The sequence below is a fragment of the Podarcis bocagei genome (genome assembly GCF_964188305.1).
Source record: "Podarcis bocagei genome assembly, chromosome: 1".
In the NCBI taxonomy this organism is placed as follows: Eukaryota; Metazoa; Chordata; class Lepidosauria; order Squamata; family Lacertidae; genus Podarcis; species Podarcis bocagei.
This window is the reverse complement of record NC_138125.1, coordinates 36,792,425-36,810,918: the sequence shown is the minus strand read 5'-3', so window position 1 is coordinate 36,810,918 and position 18,494 is coordinate 36,792,425. Positions and strand designations below refer to the sequence as shown.

The following is an 18,494-nucleotide window of genomic DNA, read 5'->3' as shown; positions in this document are numbered from 1 at the left end:
AATCCCACAGTGCAAAAATATGTTGGCTCGGGACAAATGAATCTGAGTAAATTGTAAGCCAGAAATAACTGAAATCTGGATGATATGGCTCAGGATAGCATTACCTCAAGGACTGCCTCTCCCCATATAAACCCACCTGAACTCTGCAATAATCAACTGAGGCCCTTCTATGTGCGCATGAGAGGTCCAGAGGGGGCCTTTTCTGCAGGGAGGTTCGTCTGGCACCTTCAATATACATCTTTAGGCACCAGGCAAAAACATTCCTCTTCAACCAGGCCTTAGGCTGATTAATAGTCTACAGCCTTTTAAATGTGTTTGTGGGAGGGTGCATTGTTGTGTTGTGTTTTGTTTTTAACTATTTTTAACTCTTTATTTTTTAAAGCTATTTATTTTTGTATGTGTCATTTGAGCAGCAATGACTCTTTATGGTACCATTTCTTTTCAAATTAGTCACCTTCTTCTCAGGAACTGTGACATCGTCGCGTACCATAGCTGCTTGATAGCATCTCTGTTCCTAGAAAAAACACCACTGTGGTGTACTGGGGGTTATGCCAAAGCCAATTGCTATTTGTTTCCAAGAATTTCCTTTTAGAAAATGGTCTTGAAGATTTATAATGCAAGGCGATTGGAAATCAAAATATAATATAAGCATGTATGAACTTTTGATGGTGTTGATGATTACTGTGTTTTGTGATTTTTGTAATTTTCTTTTTTAAAAAAAATAATATTGTATTTTAAATTGTTGTAACACCCCCACCTCCCCGATTTTATGGCGAAGGGCGGGTAATTAATGATAATAATAATTCTAAACAATACCACATCAGATGATCAGGAGTGTTTTGTAGGCTATTGCCCTTTTAATTTTACACCAATTTAATGCATAAAGAACCACCTAATCAATATTAGGATAATGTTTAATACCACTATGCATTATAACTTTGGATTGAGTGCTCATTGGGCCCCAAAGCAGCGACTTTATACATGTATTCCTTGTGAATGAAAACAAAGGATTTTATTTCTTATTGTTGTCTTTTTCTAGGCTGAGGTTCAGCTATGCTATCTGGAAGCACAAAGAGATGCTGTTGAACAGATGTCCTTAAAGCTGTACAGCGAGCAGTACAACAGCAGTAGCAAGCGAAAGGAAGAGTTTGCGGATATGTCAAAAGTTCACACAGTGGGAAGTAATGGGTAGGGAACTATTCTTTTTGTTGTTTTATTCTCAGTGATCTGTTATCTTTTTTAAAAAGATTATCTTCTCTTCCTTGCTCCTATGTTATTCAGGAGGATTTTTCCTGCTAAGCCAAGATTCTTTCTCTCCCAGATACACACACACACACACACACACACACACACACACAGATCAATGTGTTGTGACTCATTGCCCGACATCAATTGATCACTGTATGGACAGGCTAACCAGAACTGCTCATTATTTCAAGGAGAATGCACAGAATATCCTCAGACTTTCTGCGTATGGTACATATACAGCCTTGGCTCTTTATTTCTTTGGATTCCCCAAGGTTCTCTAACAGCATTTTATCAAAGACATAAATAAAAAACCCACAAGGATTGCTTTCCTGGATCACACAAAATGCCTGTCTTCTCCAGAACTTTTCCCTCTATCGGTGGCCAATCTGACGCTCCTGAGAAACTCACATCCAGACATGTTGCTTCGTAGCACCAGGCAATTCATCAGCAACCTAATTTCCTTGCAACTGTGAAGTGAGTGGGGCCCCTGAGCCATTCACTTTGGAAGCAAAACGGGCCCATCTCGAAATAAACAAAGAAAACAGGTTGCTACATAACTCAGCAAACATCCTGAGTATGCGAAAGTGCATTTCCTTTTAAATTATTCCCCCAGCCCCAAGGGAGCAAGATAATTTTAAAACAAAAACGGAAACTGTGAATATAGTGCAGTTTCCTCCTTGAGCATTTGCGTTTCCTCAGTTTCCGACACACACGCTTGCCTCTTTCTTTTTAAATCCTCGGAGTCACAGGCCAGGCCAGCTAACACTCAAAACTGACAGAGGGTGTTCAGCTATTTATTTATTTTTTATACCGCTGCATCTTCCAACATGAATCTCTAAGCCGTTGACAGATCTCAAACAAAAAGGAATCAATATAACAAATGCCATACAAATTCCACATTCAAAACCAAATACAGCTGCTGCTGCTGCTGCTGCTGCTGCTGCTGCTGCTGCTGCTGCTACTACTACTACTACTACAATGACTACTGCCACTACTGTAATGACCACTATTCCACATTTTAAGTATATTTTGTTGGCATCTATCTGTTTTGGTAGACAATGGAAGAGTGCGCCTTTGAGGGTAAAGTCAAATTGTTGGGGCGTTACAGCGCCTGCTGTGGCTGTAGAGACCAATATGGGAGAGATTTATTTTGTTGCAGCTGGGGCAAATGAAGGTGTCCAGTTTCCCAACACTGCGAGAGAAGTCCGTGGAGGTGTGTCACGAGGAAGGAGTTGAGGCTGGCTTTTAACAGTGCTGTTGGCATTCTGTCCTGTCCTGAGACTTAACCACATAACCATGGAGTTGATGGTGTTCTTCAGCTTGTCAAGGAAGGGAGGAGCATCCAGCTTTTCCAAGTCTGGATGCTGTCAACTGCTGCTCTTCCTATCACTTAATCTGCTTGCTGCAGTCTGTGATAATCTCTCCAGATTAGGTTTTCAGTGGTGCAGTTTTCCTGAAGGCTTCCGTCATGCCTACATACATTTTGTGAAAGTTGCCACTGTCAGCAGTGAGTTGAATGGTCTGGTCCATCTTTAGCCAGTAGTCATTGGCACATCATCTGGCAATCCTCTAGGCATCGCTCCTTGCCTTTCTCAGTGCAGCAAGCAACTTCTTGAAGGGTGTGCACTTGTAGTTCACAAGGCCCTCGTGCTTTGCAGCAATAACAGGATCTGTGTCCTTAATGCCAGCCTCAAACCAGCCAGGGACCTGCTGCTCTCTTTTGCCAAAGGAGGACATCACTGTGTTGTAGGTTGCCTCTTTGATGTAGTTCCACCTTACTTCAGTGCTGTCTCTTGGGAAGTTCAGTAGAAGAAGAGTTTGGATTTGATATCCTGCTTTATCACTACCCTAAGGAGTCTCAAATCAGCTAGCAATCTCCTTTCCCTTCCTCCCCCACAACAAACACTCTGTGAGGTGAGTGGGGCTGAGAGACTTCAGAGAAGTGTGACTACCCGAAGGTCACCCAGCAACTGCATGTGGAGGAGTGGAGACGCGAACCCGGTTCACCAGATTACAAGTCTACCGCTTTTAACCAGTACACCACACTGGCTCTCTAGTACCTGTTCATCGGAATTGGAGAAACATTCACAAAGTTGGCTGTTCTAGCAGTGTTGATTCGTGTCCACACTTCCTGCTTTGTGCTTTGGAACCTATTTGGCTGGAGAGGGATCTTGCTTGTCAACAGGGACTGATCCATGTTGCAGTCGGCACCTTGGTAGCTCCATGCAACATGAACACAGTTCAGGGCTGATAGCCTGATGACAATCAAGTTCAGCTGGTGTCATTGGCCTGACCTTGGATGCCTCCAGGACATTTGCTGTTTTGCCTTGATAGAGAAGAATGTGCCTAGTTCCTCGTAGAATTGGTCTTCGGTCTGTATGTCAGAGCACATAATGGGAGCACAGACGCTCAAGATCTTAACCGGACCAGAGGAAAGCAAGTGTTCTGAGCCCTTGGTCAGCAATTCTTTCGCAGACAGAAGAGGGTTCCTCACTGTGAAACCTATGCCATGGATTCCCTCCTTGCCAGAAAAGGGTGTAGTTCTTCTCTCAGAGACAGCCATTTGATGTGAGTCTAGTCTCCTGCAGAGTGGCAATGTCAGTGTTGAGTGTTTCCCTCTCACAGTTAACGATGGCTGTGTTCCATTAGTCATTGACCTGTGTGCGGGTCAGCAATGTATTAACCTGGGGCTGCCTGGCTTGATGACCACTTCTACTGACAAAAGCAACCCGTAACGCTTGTACCTTATGCCAGTCAGGTTGAGCTTATAACTCGTAACTGTTGCATCCAGCATTGTTTTGCATTAGCATCACCAACGTGACCTCTCCAGCATGCAAACCAGGGCAGTGTGTTTGGAGGTCTTGGGCTGCCCAGACAACAGAACCTCATCTCCTCCATCTAGCTGTTGTAGTCGAAAGGAAAGGAATACCTTTGGCACCAACTTGGCTGCAGGAGTTGCTGGAAGGAGGGACTCCACTCCAGAATTGTGTAGGGTTTTCTCCTTACCCTTTTCTTCTCCCAAAGGTGTCCCACATGACAGCAAATATGGATTGTTCCTCTGAGTTTACCCCCAAAGGCTTTCTCACGAATGAGTATGGCTGCAAGGCAGCAGAGGTTTAGGATCAGATTTTCGCTTCTGCTACATGGTCTACCTTCCCAGGTTGAGGAGCCCCATCTGCCTCTCATTTCTCTCAACAGCTCATGCATCATATATACATTCAATCATATGTGCTAATAAATGACGATAGATGGTGCCCAATAAAAAAATCAGCACTTTTACTTTCTTGTTTGAAACACAACTGCCCACAATGTGTTTTAGTGTATCTGGATTTAGTGGGGGAAAGTAGAGTGCCACTTGGACGAGGAGGACATTGTGTCAACGCCAAAAAAAGACAAGTGAGGGTTTTGGGGTTTTTTACATTTTAAGTAACCTGGTTAATAAATTTCTCTAAACAATACATGTAAGTAAAACAATTAAAAATCACAAAAACAATTCGTATGGAAAACATAAGACTTTATAAAACCCAAAATAATTAGGATGCTATTCAGCTAAAATTTACTGTGTCTTGGCCCACTGAAATTAGTAAACATTACGAAGAGCCATTCATTTCAATCTACTTTGAGTAAAACTTAGTTGAATACCACCTTTTGGTGGTATTCCCAAACTCCAGTGATTGACTTCAGTGGAGGGAGGTGGGATTATAAATAGCCCTCCTGCCTCTCGCCCCAGACACATTATCATGACAGAGCATATGGTCCCTGTTGCACCACACCACCACCAGTGTATAAACTTCACATAGGGATACTACAGGTCAGATGACAAGGCATGCGTTATAGAGTTACATCTCCCTGACCCCATGTCACTCACACTGTTTCCTCACAAGGGGGAACTTTTGGTGAGGGGAAACTGTGAAGAAAGAGTACTTTGGACAAGAGCACCCCTAGGGACTTGCACACAACAGTCATGGCATTGGCCTAGAACCAGAACAGGACCTCACCTCTGGACCAGATGCAAACGCCTATCAGCAAACTCCACTCCAACAACTGGATGGGCCAGGCAGAGCACCACACTCAGGTGAGCAAGGGAAGGGGGAACATTTGCTGTAATGCATATCTGTTGCAACTTTCTCACATCTCTTCCTTATTCCTTTATGAATACTCTTGTCTCATGGAACTCCCATTCCCTCCACCAACAGAGAGAAAAAGTGTTCCTGATACCCAGGAGAGGCACTCAGCCCCACTTACAGGTAAGCCCCACTCTGGAGTACCAGGAGCACCCCACACAGGTAAACAAGGGAAGAGGAAGAAGTGTGCTACAAAGGATGACTGCCCTGTGATTGCCTCTCATGTATCTCCTGGATTGCTATAAATGAAAACTGGGTCTTGCCTCAACTATATTGCTCCTAGTGCTCTTCCTGTCAAGTAGCAGGGAGCAGTGCCTTCCACAGAGGGCTAACACTGCATACAGGTGCTGATCATTGTTTGTTGCTTGCTCTCTCTTCCACCTGCCTTTGCTCTACACAGTCCATTTTCCTGTGCAGACCATGAGGAGCTCCACCCCATATCCAACAAAACTGACCTGCATACAGCCAATTGAGAAAAGTCCATCCACTCACACCAGGCAGCCTGAGAAGCTCCATGCCAGACCAGCGATGGGTATTCCCAACAGGGAGATGAAGCCACGAAGGGCACCACACCTGCTCTTTGTCTCTCTGTCCTCCACAACATCCTCAATGATGTGAATTGTTGCCACCCCTAGTCACCTGTATTTACCACATAGATTGTTTCTGTTCCACTAGGGGCTGTACCTGGGAATCCTCTTCTGATACCTCTTCTGACTCAGAGTGGAGCTCTCAAAGTGGCATGGGCAAGCACATCCCCAGGCAGTCTTCATCAGCCCTCCTGGACAACCCAGCATAAGCTAAGGGAAGGGAATGCTGGGGCTGTGCAGGAAGCCCTGCTTGTTGGGTAGCCATGGGCAGTCATTCACCAAGGAGGATGGGGCAGCTTGAAAAGGAGCAATGCAACCAGCCAGGGAAAGGAGGTGGGCAGCCATTAACAAAGGGGAAGTGTCAACATGTGACTGGCAGTCAACCAGGACAGCCATAATACATTGTTGCAGAAGCAGCTGTGGCCAAGGAGTTGCATGTTTGAGAACGTCCGCTTGGACTTTGACAGAGCACACCATGAGATTCCCATGGCGACTACATGATTGCATATCTTTCTTCCATTGGAAAAGGGGGAACCTATGGTGGGATTCACGTCACCTCATGCGCTGGTGTTTTAGCAGAGCGCACCATGGGGTTGCATTGGCACCACCTACTGTTCCTACCTGATTGTATTGGTTCCACATTTGGGGCATGTAAACGTGACAGACATAGTCTCTGGTCAGCTTGTGTACATTGGCACCAGTGCAACCATGTGACATGTGGACATGTAATTTGTGGGTTCTGGTGGTTTTCCTGGAATACCTGAATCTTATCTGCTGGCCTTTCTGCTGCCTTTTCATTTTCTGGAAGTGTGTTTTCCCTCTATTCTTCCCAGGCATAGCTGGTATACAATTCACTGGTCATTGTGTAGTAGCAGCATATATTTTCACCCAGCATAAGGAAAGTATAGATTGTTCAGGCCAGCTAAACTTTCTCTCTCTTTTGTATTGTTATGTGAAAAACCTTGTTTCAGAACTCTGTATACCTTGAGCTGTTTTGTGGAAAGTTGGAACAAAAATCTAAATAAATGAATCTTGTATACTCTGCCCACTTCTTTATATCTTTTATACAAATGTCGCTGTCTTTCACTTTGTTACTTCCCCCACCCCCAACTATAGATATATATAGATATTTCTTTCTGCTCACAGAAATTGTTCTGGAATTTCAGTCATTTCTCTTTTTAAATGTTCTTTCAATATGTTTTCTTCCACCACTGTTTTCTTGATGCCAACACTTTTATTTCTTCTAGTTTTCCTTCCCACTTTTACTCATTTTTTAAAAATTGATTGCTGCCTTTTCTCTCTTTGTATGATTCTTTTCTTCCCAGTACAATATTGCCTCCTTTATGCCACTGTTTCCCTTCTTACGATCAGAAGTTGGTCTGTTGTTAATAAGCTGCCCTTTCTTTCACAGAGGCTCAGTTTACAGACAACAGGTAACAAGAGTTAGTAAATGTTAGAAAGTAATAAGTGGAAGAGTTTAGATAATATTTGAAGTATTGAAGGCTAAGCATCTTTTTCCAGGCCAAGACCTCACCCGGATAGGGGTCGGAAAGAATGGCAAAAGGTTCTGGAAGCAAGTCATTAACCCGTCAATGAAAACCATCATCAGGGCAAGACATTTTTTGTCTGGTGGACAGAGGGAGGAGTTCCCATGGTTACCATGGGAAGAGAAAGGTTTAGGATTTCAGCTTCCATGACGTACGAAAACAGGGGAGGGGGCAGGCTGTGCCCACAGGAAAAAAAGTGTTGTTTTACACGAGGCTTGGATTTTTTTTTTTCCTGACAAGGATCTTTGGGAAGGAGAAGGGTGGGGCTAGTACTTCAGGGGTAGAACCATCTTGGCAGGCTGGGACAGAGGCACAGAGATAATGTGCAAGATTCTTTGAACTCCAGTGCTGCACCCGTGTGAAGGTCGGGTTTCTCTTGAGATATGAATACTGTGAAATCCTTCTCCATTGAAAGCTTCCAATGTAAATATGTTTAAATAAATCATATTTCAAAGACACTGCAGACAGACTCCACCACACCTCATTTACCCCAAAGGAACACAGACCCTAGTTGAGTGTCAAGACCCCTTGAAACCTCATGCACCACTTGTTGGCATGCAACCAAGCTGGCTCCAGCTGGCTCCAGCCCACCGGCCAATGTGCCAGGCAATCTCCAGATCTTGGTGCATGAATCTGCTACCCGAGCTTCAGAAGCTAGGGCACACTACTCAGCAGAGAAACGCCGCGCAACAGAATTAGCAGGAGAGGCTGTGTGAGCATATTTACAATTAGTTTATTCAGCATACATCAGGACAAAAGGAAACATGTCTGATCTCCTTCATATCCAAAGCAAGCAGCATAAGCAAAAGCTATACACAAACGGAAGTTCCCAGCAAGCTGTGCTGGAGTGTAAACAGACATGTGACATACAACAATTCCACACGTCTGTTCTTAAGGTGGAACAGAATATTCTAACACCACTCGGCAGAGATTGGGGTGGCCAGTAACATCAGGTAACGCTAAACCAAACCATGGCTTAGTGCAAGCAAGCAAGTTTGCTGTTTCCCAGAGTGAAGATTGTGCTATGCTCCTCCCTGGTTTTGCTGCTGCTGCTCTACACAGGGCTTAGCATTACATCTGAACTAGAGTTCATAGAATCATAGAATCATAGAGTTGGAAGAGACCACAAGGGCCATCGAGTCCAACCCCCTGCCAAGCAGGAAACACCATCAGAGCACTCCTGACATATGGTTGTCAAGCCTCTGCTTAAAGACCTCCAAAGTAGGAGACTCCACCACACTCCTTGGCAGCAAATTCCACTGTCGAACAGCTCTTACTGTCAGGAAGTTCTTCCTAATGTTTAGGTGGAATCTTCTTTCTTGTAGTTTGGCTCCATTGCTCCGTGTCCGCTTCTCTGGAGCAGCAGAAAACAACCTTTCTCCCTCCTCTATGTGACATCCTTTTATATATTTGAACATGGCTATCATATCACCCCTTAACCTCCTCTTCTCCAGGCTAAACATGCCCAGCTCCCTTAGCCGTTCCTCATAAGGCATCGTTTCCAGGCCTTTGACCATTTTGGTTGCCCTCCTCTGGACACGTTCCAGGTTGTCAGTGTCCTTCTTGAATTGTGGTGCCCAGAACTGGACACAGTACTCCAGGTGAGGTCTGACCAGAGCAGAATACAGTGGCACTATTACTTCCCTTGATCTAGATGCTATACTCCTATTGATGCAGCCCAGAATTGCATTGGCTTTTTTAGCTGCCGCGTCACACTGTTGGCTCATGTCAAGTTTGTGGTCAACCAAGACTCCTAGATCCTTTTCACATGTACTGCTCTCAAGCCAGGTGTCACCCATCTTGTATTTGTGCCTCTCATTTTTTTTGCCCAAGTGCAATACTTTACATTTCTCCCTGTTAAAATTCATCTTGTTTGTTTTGGCCCAGTTCTCTAATCTGTCAAGGTCGTTTTGAAGTGTGATCCTGTCCTCTGGGGTGTTAGCCACCCCTCCCAGTTTGGTGTCATCTGCAAATCTGATCAGGATGCCCTTGAGTCCATCATCCAAGTCGTTGATAAAGATGTTGAATAAGACCGGGCCCAAGACAGAACCCTGTGGCACCCCACTAGTCACTCTTCTCCAGGATGAAGAGGAACCATTGATGAGCACTCTTTGGGTTCGGTCAGTCAGCCAGTTACAAATCCACTGAGTGGTAGCATAGTCAAGACCGCATTTTACCAGTTTCTTTACAAGAATATCATGGGGCACTTTGTCAAATGCCTGGCTGAAATCAAGGTAGGCTACATCCACTGCGTTCCCTTCATCTACCAGGCTTGTAATTCTGTCAAAAAACGAGATCAGGTTAGTCTGACATGACTTATTTTTCAGAAATCCATGCTGACTATTGGTGATCACAGCATTCCTTTCTAGGTGCGCACAGACTGTTTGCTTAATGATCTGCTCCAGAATCTTCCCTGGTATTGATGTCAGACTGACTGGGCGGTAATTATTTGGGTCCTCTCTTTTCCCCTTTTCATGGTTTGTCTCACCAGATAAACCATGGGCATTAAGTCACAAACAAAACATGGTTACAGCTTGCAGTTTGTCTAGAGTGAGTGAAACTGCAAGCCCAGGTTCAGACATAAATCTAGGTGCCATCCTGGGTAGGATGGCAGCAGCAGGATCATGGGAAGAGCACAGTAACTACTACCTTTGCTCTGTTCGTTCATGCTAAGCCATGCTTAGCATGCATGCAAATTGAATCAAAGCCTCTAGTGGTTGTGAATGGGCACACGTCCTTAAGACCAACAGCCATTTCCCCCAAGTTCTTAATTTTTGTCCAAAGTCCCCTGCTTATGCATATGACCATGCGCTTTTGCCTTCATTTATCACTAGAAGTTTAGACCATATGTGGCTAATAGTCAACTAATTTCTTGCAACTCTCTTTCATAACAATTTTTTGAAGAACAGCTGATTGCAGGAATGTTTAGGTAATAAGCATAGCTTATATCTAGTTTTGCATGGGGCAACTTACCAAAGTGAAGAAAGATCAAAATTTGTGGAACTGAAAGACCTTTGATCATTTTATGAAATCATTCTGGTTAGTTATATGATGCTGTATGAAGGTTTCAAAAAGGACGATATAAAAAAAAAGATATAGCAGATGATTACTAGAAAAGGATGGGTTTTTTTCTGTCCATGAATGGATTATTTTTGATGGAATGCAGCCTTTCCTTAGTACTTCTAAATGGGATATGCACTTTAACAAAGAAATTATGCAAGCTGAATAACAATACTAGAAATTATACAGAATGTTAAACTTGAACAATTGGCTGGTGAAAATAATTCCACATTAATTTTTTGTTTGTTAATGGTACTCACAAGATGATTTTCTCATGAGAAAGACTCTCATGAATTTTCATTTTATACAGTGAATTAATGTCCACACCTTAAGAAATATGTTTGCATTCAGAGGATTAGGTGTGCAACTCTGCATTTATGATTACCTGTCCACCAAATTAAAATACATTCCTTACAACTCAATCCTGCAATCCGGCTGGTGGAACTAAATAAACTTAAACCACATTCGCTGGCTTCACAGTTTGTATGGTTGCAGTTATTGTTTTAGGAACACAGGAATTTATATCTTGTCTGAATATTGGCACATCTAGTTCAGCAATGCCTACACTGATTGGCAGTGGATCACCCAGGTTTGAGATGGGGTCTTTCCCAGTCCTACCTGGAGGTACAAACACATCTGCTCTTTCACTGAGTTGCACCCCTAACATCGATCATTTTAAGTCTGCATTTGTAAGGAGTGGCGGAGTTTCACAATGGTGGGTCTGCTATTGAGAATGCTACTCAAAATGCCATGACTTTATGAGCTTGGCCAATAGGGCTCTTTTGCTGCCATCTTCTTGATTGGTCTTAGATGCTGCTGTGTTCTATAGGAGAATAGTCCTGTGGACAATTTTCGGGATTTGTGTGTGCTAGTGGTGGATGGCAAAAGTGGATGGGGCAGCAGGTGTGATTCTTACCTTTGTACGTAAGAGGATACTCCAACTAAACATCAGGAAGAGCTTTCTGATGGTAACAGCTGTTTAGACTCCCTTGGAAGGTGGTGGACTCTCCTTCCTTGGAGGTTTTTAAGCAGAGGTTGGATGGCCATCTGTTGGCCATGGATGCTCTAGTTGAGATTTCTGCAATGCAGGTGACTAGATGATTATCAGAGTCCCTTCCAATTCTACAATTCTATGATTTGCTATTTTGCAATGCCTCGCCCATCTAGCTTGTTCAAGGGCAATCCTGTGACCTGGATGGACCAGGAATCCAGTATCTGGGTTCAACCTTAAACTAGTTGTTTGGATTACTGTGATGCATTCCAGAATAGATTTTACTTTATATGCATGGGAGTTGAATCACAAATGATCCCATAGCTTCAATCATTATTGCAGAACTAACCCTAAGTGTGATCGTAATAGAAGCGTTATATGAGTGCTGACTTTGTTTTAATCTGGTTTAGCATCATTTGATGGCACCAAATACTTATATCCCAAGTATTAATATTGCTTTGCTTGCAGGATACACTGATTCCCTTGTGGACTGCAAATAACATAATTTAAATCTAAATATACTAAGTTAATTAGTTTTGGTAAGCAATAATGCTACACACTATCATATGGTCCTTAGATTCATAATTGTACTTCAAAGCCAAAGGTAAGGGTTTGGAGAGTGACAGCAGTTTAGCAAGTCTAAATGATTTTTTCTTTCTTTTACGAGTCACTCTTCAGACATTTCTGCAGTTTTTTCGTGTGCACCTTCTGTTACTTTTTTCTTTTTTCTTTTTTTGTATCACAGTGTTTTACTTATTCACTAGGCTTTCAATAGAGAATAACATTAATCCTTTTAAGCTCCTTATTCTAATGATTTATTTTCTTGGAAACCGTTGTGATCCTCCTTTGAATTTTAATGATTGCTGGCTATTCAAGGATTCATTGTTTTGACTTCCTGTCCTTACCTTTGTTTCTAACATGTCTGTAGGGAACACCTGTCTAATACTGTATCTGGCCTTGGTTCTCACTGGCTTACCATATTCACTCAAGCCTATCTTAAAGTGTTATGTTGAAATGCTAGCTACTCATGCATGAAAATAAACGTAGGATATATATTTGCAGAGATAGGCAGATAGACAGCAGAGGAATGGCTAAATGGATTGAGTCATTTTTTTCTGTGAAAGTAGTGTTTTTGGTGCAAATAATAGCACATAATGCTCATCGCGGAGAAGTTTGCTAAATATGTTAGCACTTTAAAAACCATTAAGCAGCCCTGTATGTAATTCCCATTTCTTTTAAAGTTTTTGAAGGAAGAGAAATATGTCTGCTGTTGTTGACAGAATCTAGTATCGTTTGCTGAGATTTAGGTCACGGCTTATACTGGAGTTGAATTCTCATTTATCCTGTTGAAATAAAGAATCTCTTCCGCAACAGAGCTAGGGATATCATGCGTTTTTGAGAATATCTTATATTCTAATACAAGGTCTTAACAGCTATACCCTAGTATGCATAATACATTTTATTCCTTATCTGCAGCCTTTTGGACTTTGATTCAGAATACCAGGAGCTCTGGGATTGGCTGATTGACATGGAATCCATAGTGATAGACAGCCATGACCTGATGATGTCAGAGGAGCAGCAGCTGCATCTTTACAAGGTTAGCGCTTCCGTTACTGCCTTTACCTAGCTATAGAAGATCTGATTAGTTTGACAAGTCTTTCTCTCACAGGATAGCCCTGCGTTCATTGTATATATCATGGTGTCTATTAGAATTCCCTTCCCTGTCCCCAACCTCATTTCCATCCCCTCTGTGCTGACAGCCTGCACCAACATCATAATTGTGAGAAAGTTCCCTTTATCACATTCCATTTGGTGCAATTCTATGGGAGGACAAAGATTTGTCTTTGGTGTGAATAGAAATAGATGAAACCGCATTCATAAGTAGACCGAAACAAAATGAAGAGGGGGGATGATAGTAGCATTTAGAAAATGTGTTTTGATTGGAGCTTTCGTCTGGTTTTATCTACCTTTCATGCCATGTTAGTAAAGGCGAGGGTGGGGGTGCCTTGATTTAGCTTATTGTTTCAGGATATAGGATTTTTCCCATCTACTTTACATAATGCAAGTATTTTTTTATTAATACAATGTGCCTTTAATGAATTAAGTACAGTAATGGTAAACTTGTGCATTGGTTGCAAATCTTGGGTTGCAGCCAATGTTAGCCATACCTCAGAGTAGACCTACTGAAGTGAATGGACATAGTTAACTTGTGCCATTAATTTCAATGGGTCTACTCTGAGTAGGATACAACCCCTTGTGCCTTACAAAGAAAGAGAAAGGGGGGAAAGAGCTGTTTTCTGTTTCTGGTAACTTTTGCTTTAAAAAAAATTAAGATAACTTACTCAAAAGCAATAATTTCACTTTTAACTCTCATTCTGGACTTTTGTATGTGATGTGGAGATGGGGGGGAGCATTTTGAGAGCGGAGGAGGGGCTTTCTACAGACTTATCAGGATGTAGTAAATCTTCCTCATTTAGGCAATTTTTATTGGACTAATTTTGACAGTTGTCATCCTTGAATTGCTTTGAGCATATGGCATATCTCAAAGAGCAGATTGTGAATCATAAAAAATAAAATTAATAACTAACAACAGAATCAGCAACAGTATAACGACAAGGAACAACTACCCTCTAGCCTTTTTTTATTTCTTATGCAAGAAATGGCACACTCAAGGTCAAATAGAAGTTGTTTTCTTTCTTCTCTGTTTATTTTTATATATATAATTTAATCAAACGTGAGTGTTTTTTTTAAAATAAAAAACCACAAGCCACACAACAGTGTGATGTACCAGCAAAAAAAGGTAATGCTATTCTAGGCTGTGATCACTGAAGTATAGTGTCCATATCAAGGGAAGTTATAGTATCACTCTATTCTGCCTTAGTCAGACCACACTTGGAATACTGTGTCTAGTTCTGGGCACCACAATTTAAGAAGGATGTGGACAAGCTGGAGTGTGTACAGAGGAGGGCAACCAAGATGATCAAGGGTCTGGAAACTAAGCCTTATGAGGAGCACTTGAAGGAGCTGGATATGTCTAGCCTGGAAAAGAGGAGGCTGAGAGGAAATATGATAGCCATCTTCAAATATCTTAAGGGCTGTCACAGGAGAACGCTTGTTTTCTCATGCTGTGGAAGGTAGGCTTTTAAAGCTGTGAAATGGCTTCAAGCTGCAAGAAAGGAGATTCCGATTCTCCTTCCTTGGAGGTTTTTAAACAGAGGTTGGATGGCCATCTGCCATGGATGCTTTAGCTGAGATTCCTGCATTGCAGGGGGTTGGGCTAGATGACCCTTGGGACCCCGTCCAACTCTAAGATTCCATGGTTTAATCCTTTTGTAGTTTCTGTAAGAACTTCCTATACAGAATACTTAAATACTTGTACATTCAGGAAATTTGGAAAGCCAGTTCAGATGTGCCAGTTCCTCTGTGGACTTTTTATACAGCGGAGAAAAATAAAAAATCCACGCACAAGCATTTCACTCTCTACATTAGTAAATTCCGAGGAAAGCTTATTCACTTAGTCTGATTTGAGAAACCATTGACTGAGCAAATGAGTACATTTGATCGCCCATAAAGAGTATTGCTTTACTGACACAGGACATCATAGCAGGATTCATCATACCGGTACTCCTTTTGACACCTGCTGAAGACTTTCTTATTCAGGCAAGCCTGCCCAAATGGTTATAAAGTTTGTAGGTGTTTAATTTGTTTTAGTCTATTTTATTGCAGTTTTAACCTTCTGTAAGTTTTACATTACAGTTGTAAATTCTTCTTACTGATAATTTTATTGCTTTATCTTTCTTGTAAACCACCTTGAGGTTTTTTTCTACAGTCAAGTGGTATATAAAGTTTATTAAATAAATAAATAGCAGTATAGCTTAATATATAGTGTTGAGCACTATATATTACACCATTGCCTTTTGTAGAATAGAGATTGTGTCCAAACCCTCTACAAAATGAGGCAATTGAGAAAAAAGAAAGCATGATAAGATAGACATACAGTGGTACCTCGGGTTAAGAACTTAATTCGTTCTGGAGGTCTGTTCTTAACCTGAAACTGTTTTTAACCTGAGGTACCACTTTAGCTAGTGGGGCCTCCCGCTGCCCCTGCACCGCCACCACGCAATTTCTGTTCTTATCCTGAAGCAAAGTTCTTAACCTGAAGCACTATTTCTGGGTTAGCAGAGTCTGTAACCTGAAGCGTCTGTAACCTGCAGCGTCTGTAACAGTGGTACCTCAGGGTACATATGCTTCAGGTTACATACGCTTCAGGTTACAGACTCTGCTAACCCAGAAATAGTGCTTCAGGTTAAGAACTTTGCTTCAGGATGAGAACAGAAATCGGGCTCTGGCGGCGTGGAAGCAGCAGGAGGTCCCATTAGCTAAAGTGGTGCTTCAGGTTAAGAACAGTTTCAGGTTAAGTACGGACCTCCGGAACGAATTAAGTACCGGTACTTAACCCGAGGTATACTGTATGCATTCTTCAAGTGCCACACCAACAAGCTTCAACCATCCATAGCAGCTATATCTAAGATAAGGCTGTAAGTGGTTACACTTACTGTATAATAGGATTCCCGTGTTTGCATCGTTCTGACCCGTGTGTATAATTTGTAACCTTGAATAGCTGTTCTTCTTGTTCCATTGTACAAATGGGGAAGCTGACATGGAGCTTAACGTGAAACATGATAAAGAAACAAAGCTGTGGTCATTACAACATTTCATAGAGGCAACTTCGTTATGTGGTTTTCCACAAATTCTGAAGGCAGACCAGTTTACATGACACACCAGTTAACCCAATAATTTCCCCATCCCAGAATGCAGTACAGCTGCAAAGGCTGCAATCAGCTACGGAAGAGCAGTGTGTGATTGTGCTTAATCCTTTCCCTCTCTGGTAAGTTTTCCCCCCCTGTTAACAATCCACCCTCAAATTGCCTTTGGATTGCATATGGCCACCCTAACAGCATCATGAAAGCAAACCATCATGAATGCGCAATCAGGGGCGCCGACTTATAAAAAATATTGGGGGAGCCCGCGAAAGCTCATGAATAATAAATAAGCTCATGAATATGCAGATAAAGTGGCGCCGCCTCCTCGTGAGCGAATAGGGGAGAGCTTGCTGCGCCTATTAATCAGCTCCGAAGGAAATTGGGTGGAGCTTTTGCTCGGGAGGGAGGGCAGGAGGCATGCAGCCCGACCCTGTGCATTTTGGGCTGGGGGAGGGGCGGCGGTGGCGCTCTGCTGGAGGAGCGCCCAAGATTATTGGGGGGGGCGGAGCCCCCCAAACGAATTTTTGATGGGGCTTGGGCCCCCTCAGGCCCCATGGAGTCGGCGCCTATGTGCGCAATGAAAATAATGTCTGCAAGGGCCCTGAGATATGTAAGCTTTGGGCCCACTGTTCATTTAAGAAGAAGAGTTTGGATTTGATATCCCGCTTTATCACTACCCGAAGGAGTCTCAAAGTGGCCAACAATCTCCTTTCCCTTCCTCCCCCACAACAAACACTCTGTGAGGTGAGTGGGGCTGAGAGACTTCAGAGAAGTGTGACTGGCCCAAGGTCACCCAGCAGCTGCATGTGGAGGAGCGGGGACGCGAACCCGGTTCCCCAGATTACGAGACTACTGCTCTTAACCACTACACCATGCTGTAGTTATCTCCTGTGAGTAAACGAAGTGGTGGAAATTAAAATGTGTGAGCCAGGCGAAAGCAATTCTTCACCCAGGTTTCATTTCACCCTAGAAACATTTCCCCCCGAACGAAACAATAGACTTCCAACTAGCTTTTTAAGAAGCAATGGTGCAAAAAACAATAACAGCCTGTTGTTGTTTTTTAAGTTTTCTAATATCAGCAGTTTCCCTCGGGAATGACCGTAGCTCAGTGATAAAGCATCTGCTTTGCATGCCTGTCTCAGATCTAACCTGAGGCCTCTCAAGCTTCAGTTGGGAGACACTTCTTTCTGAAACTGGCTGCTGTCAGTCAGTGCAGACAATACTGAGGTCAATGGACCACTGGTCTGACTCAATATAAGGCAGCTTCCTATGTTCCTAAGTATACCGTATTTTTTGCTCTATAACACGCACCCGACCATAACACGCACATAGTTTTTAGAGGAGGAAAACAAGAAAAAAATATTCTAAACGAAACAGTGGATGTATGATTTTTGTGGTTCATGCTGTGGCCACAGACATGTGATCTGACGGTGAGTTTGGGGTAGCCCAATGCAAAAATCCTGAGGATCCATGTGGATCCGTGCTTTGTAACCACGTTTTAAGTGGGGAGGGAAGGAAAAGCACTCAAGGGACAAGGAACATGCGTGGGGTGGGTGGAGAAGGATGCTGTTAATAATGCAGAGAGGAGAAGGCTCCTCTCCTCTCCCGCTTTGCTCCTTTAAAGCAAGCAGGTTCTGCTTCTCTCCCTCCTCCCCAGCTCGCTGAAAAACTTTGCTGCTATTTAGCCAGCTGAGTGGGAAGGAGAGAGGGACAGAGACCCTGCTTGCTTTAAAGGAGCTAACAGGACAGGAGCCACTTACACTCGTGTAAGCGGCTCCTCTCCTCTCCTCTCCCGCTTTGCTCCTTTAAAGCAAGCAGGGTCTCTGTCCCTCTCTCCTCTCCACTCAGCGGCTCTTCTCCCTCTTTGCTGTTTCAAAGCGATCCACGGAGGAGGGAAGGAAGGGGAACCATGGATCCTCTGCTCACGACTGCAGCAGATCCCCCCGCCATCTGTAGGCATTCGCTCCATAACACGCACAGACATTTCCCCTTACTTTTTAGGAGGAAAAAAGTGAGTGTTATGGTGCAAAAAATACAGTAGTTTTTTTAATGGTTTCAGCAAGTTCCCAGGAACATGTGGTTAATACCTGAATAAATTTCCTAGGGTCATTTCACACATCCTTTGGTAAAGTAGTGATAAAGACACCACAGGATGATTTTATTGTGTCTGTGTC

General features: G+C 43.0%; 1 protein-coding gene across 3 annotated transcripts in view; it reads left to right on the top strand.

Moving 5' to 3' along the window:
- Positions 1-18,494, top strand: part of AKAP6 (A-kinase anchoring protein 6) — a 246,800-nt gene that overhangs the window by 156,398 nt on the left and 71,908 nt on the right. For all 3 annotated transcript variants that reach the window (XM_081207494.1, XM_081207493.1, XM_081207492.1), the window contains exons 8-9: positions 1,040-1,188; positions 13,034-13,154. In XM_081207494.1, coding sequence (XP_081063620.1) covers positions 1,040-1,188; positions 13,034-13,154 — 270 coding nt within the window. The remainder of the gene's footprint in view (positions 1-1,039; positions 1,189-13,033; positions 13,155-18,494) is intronic.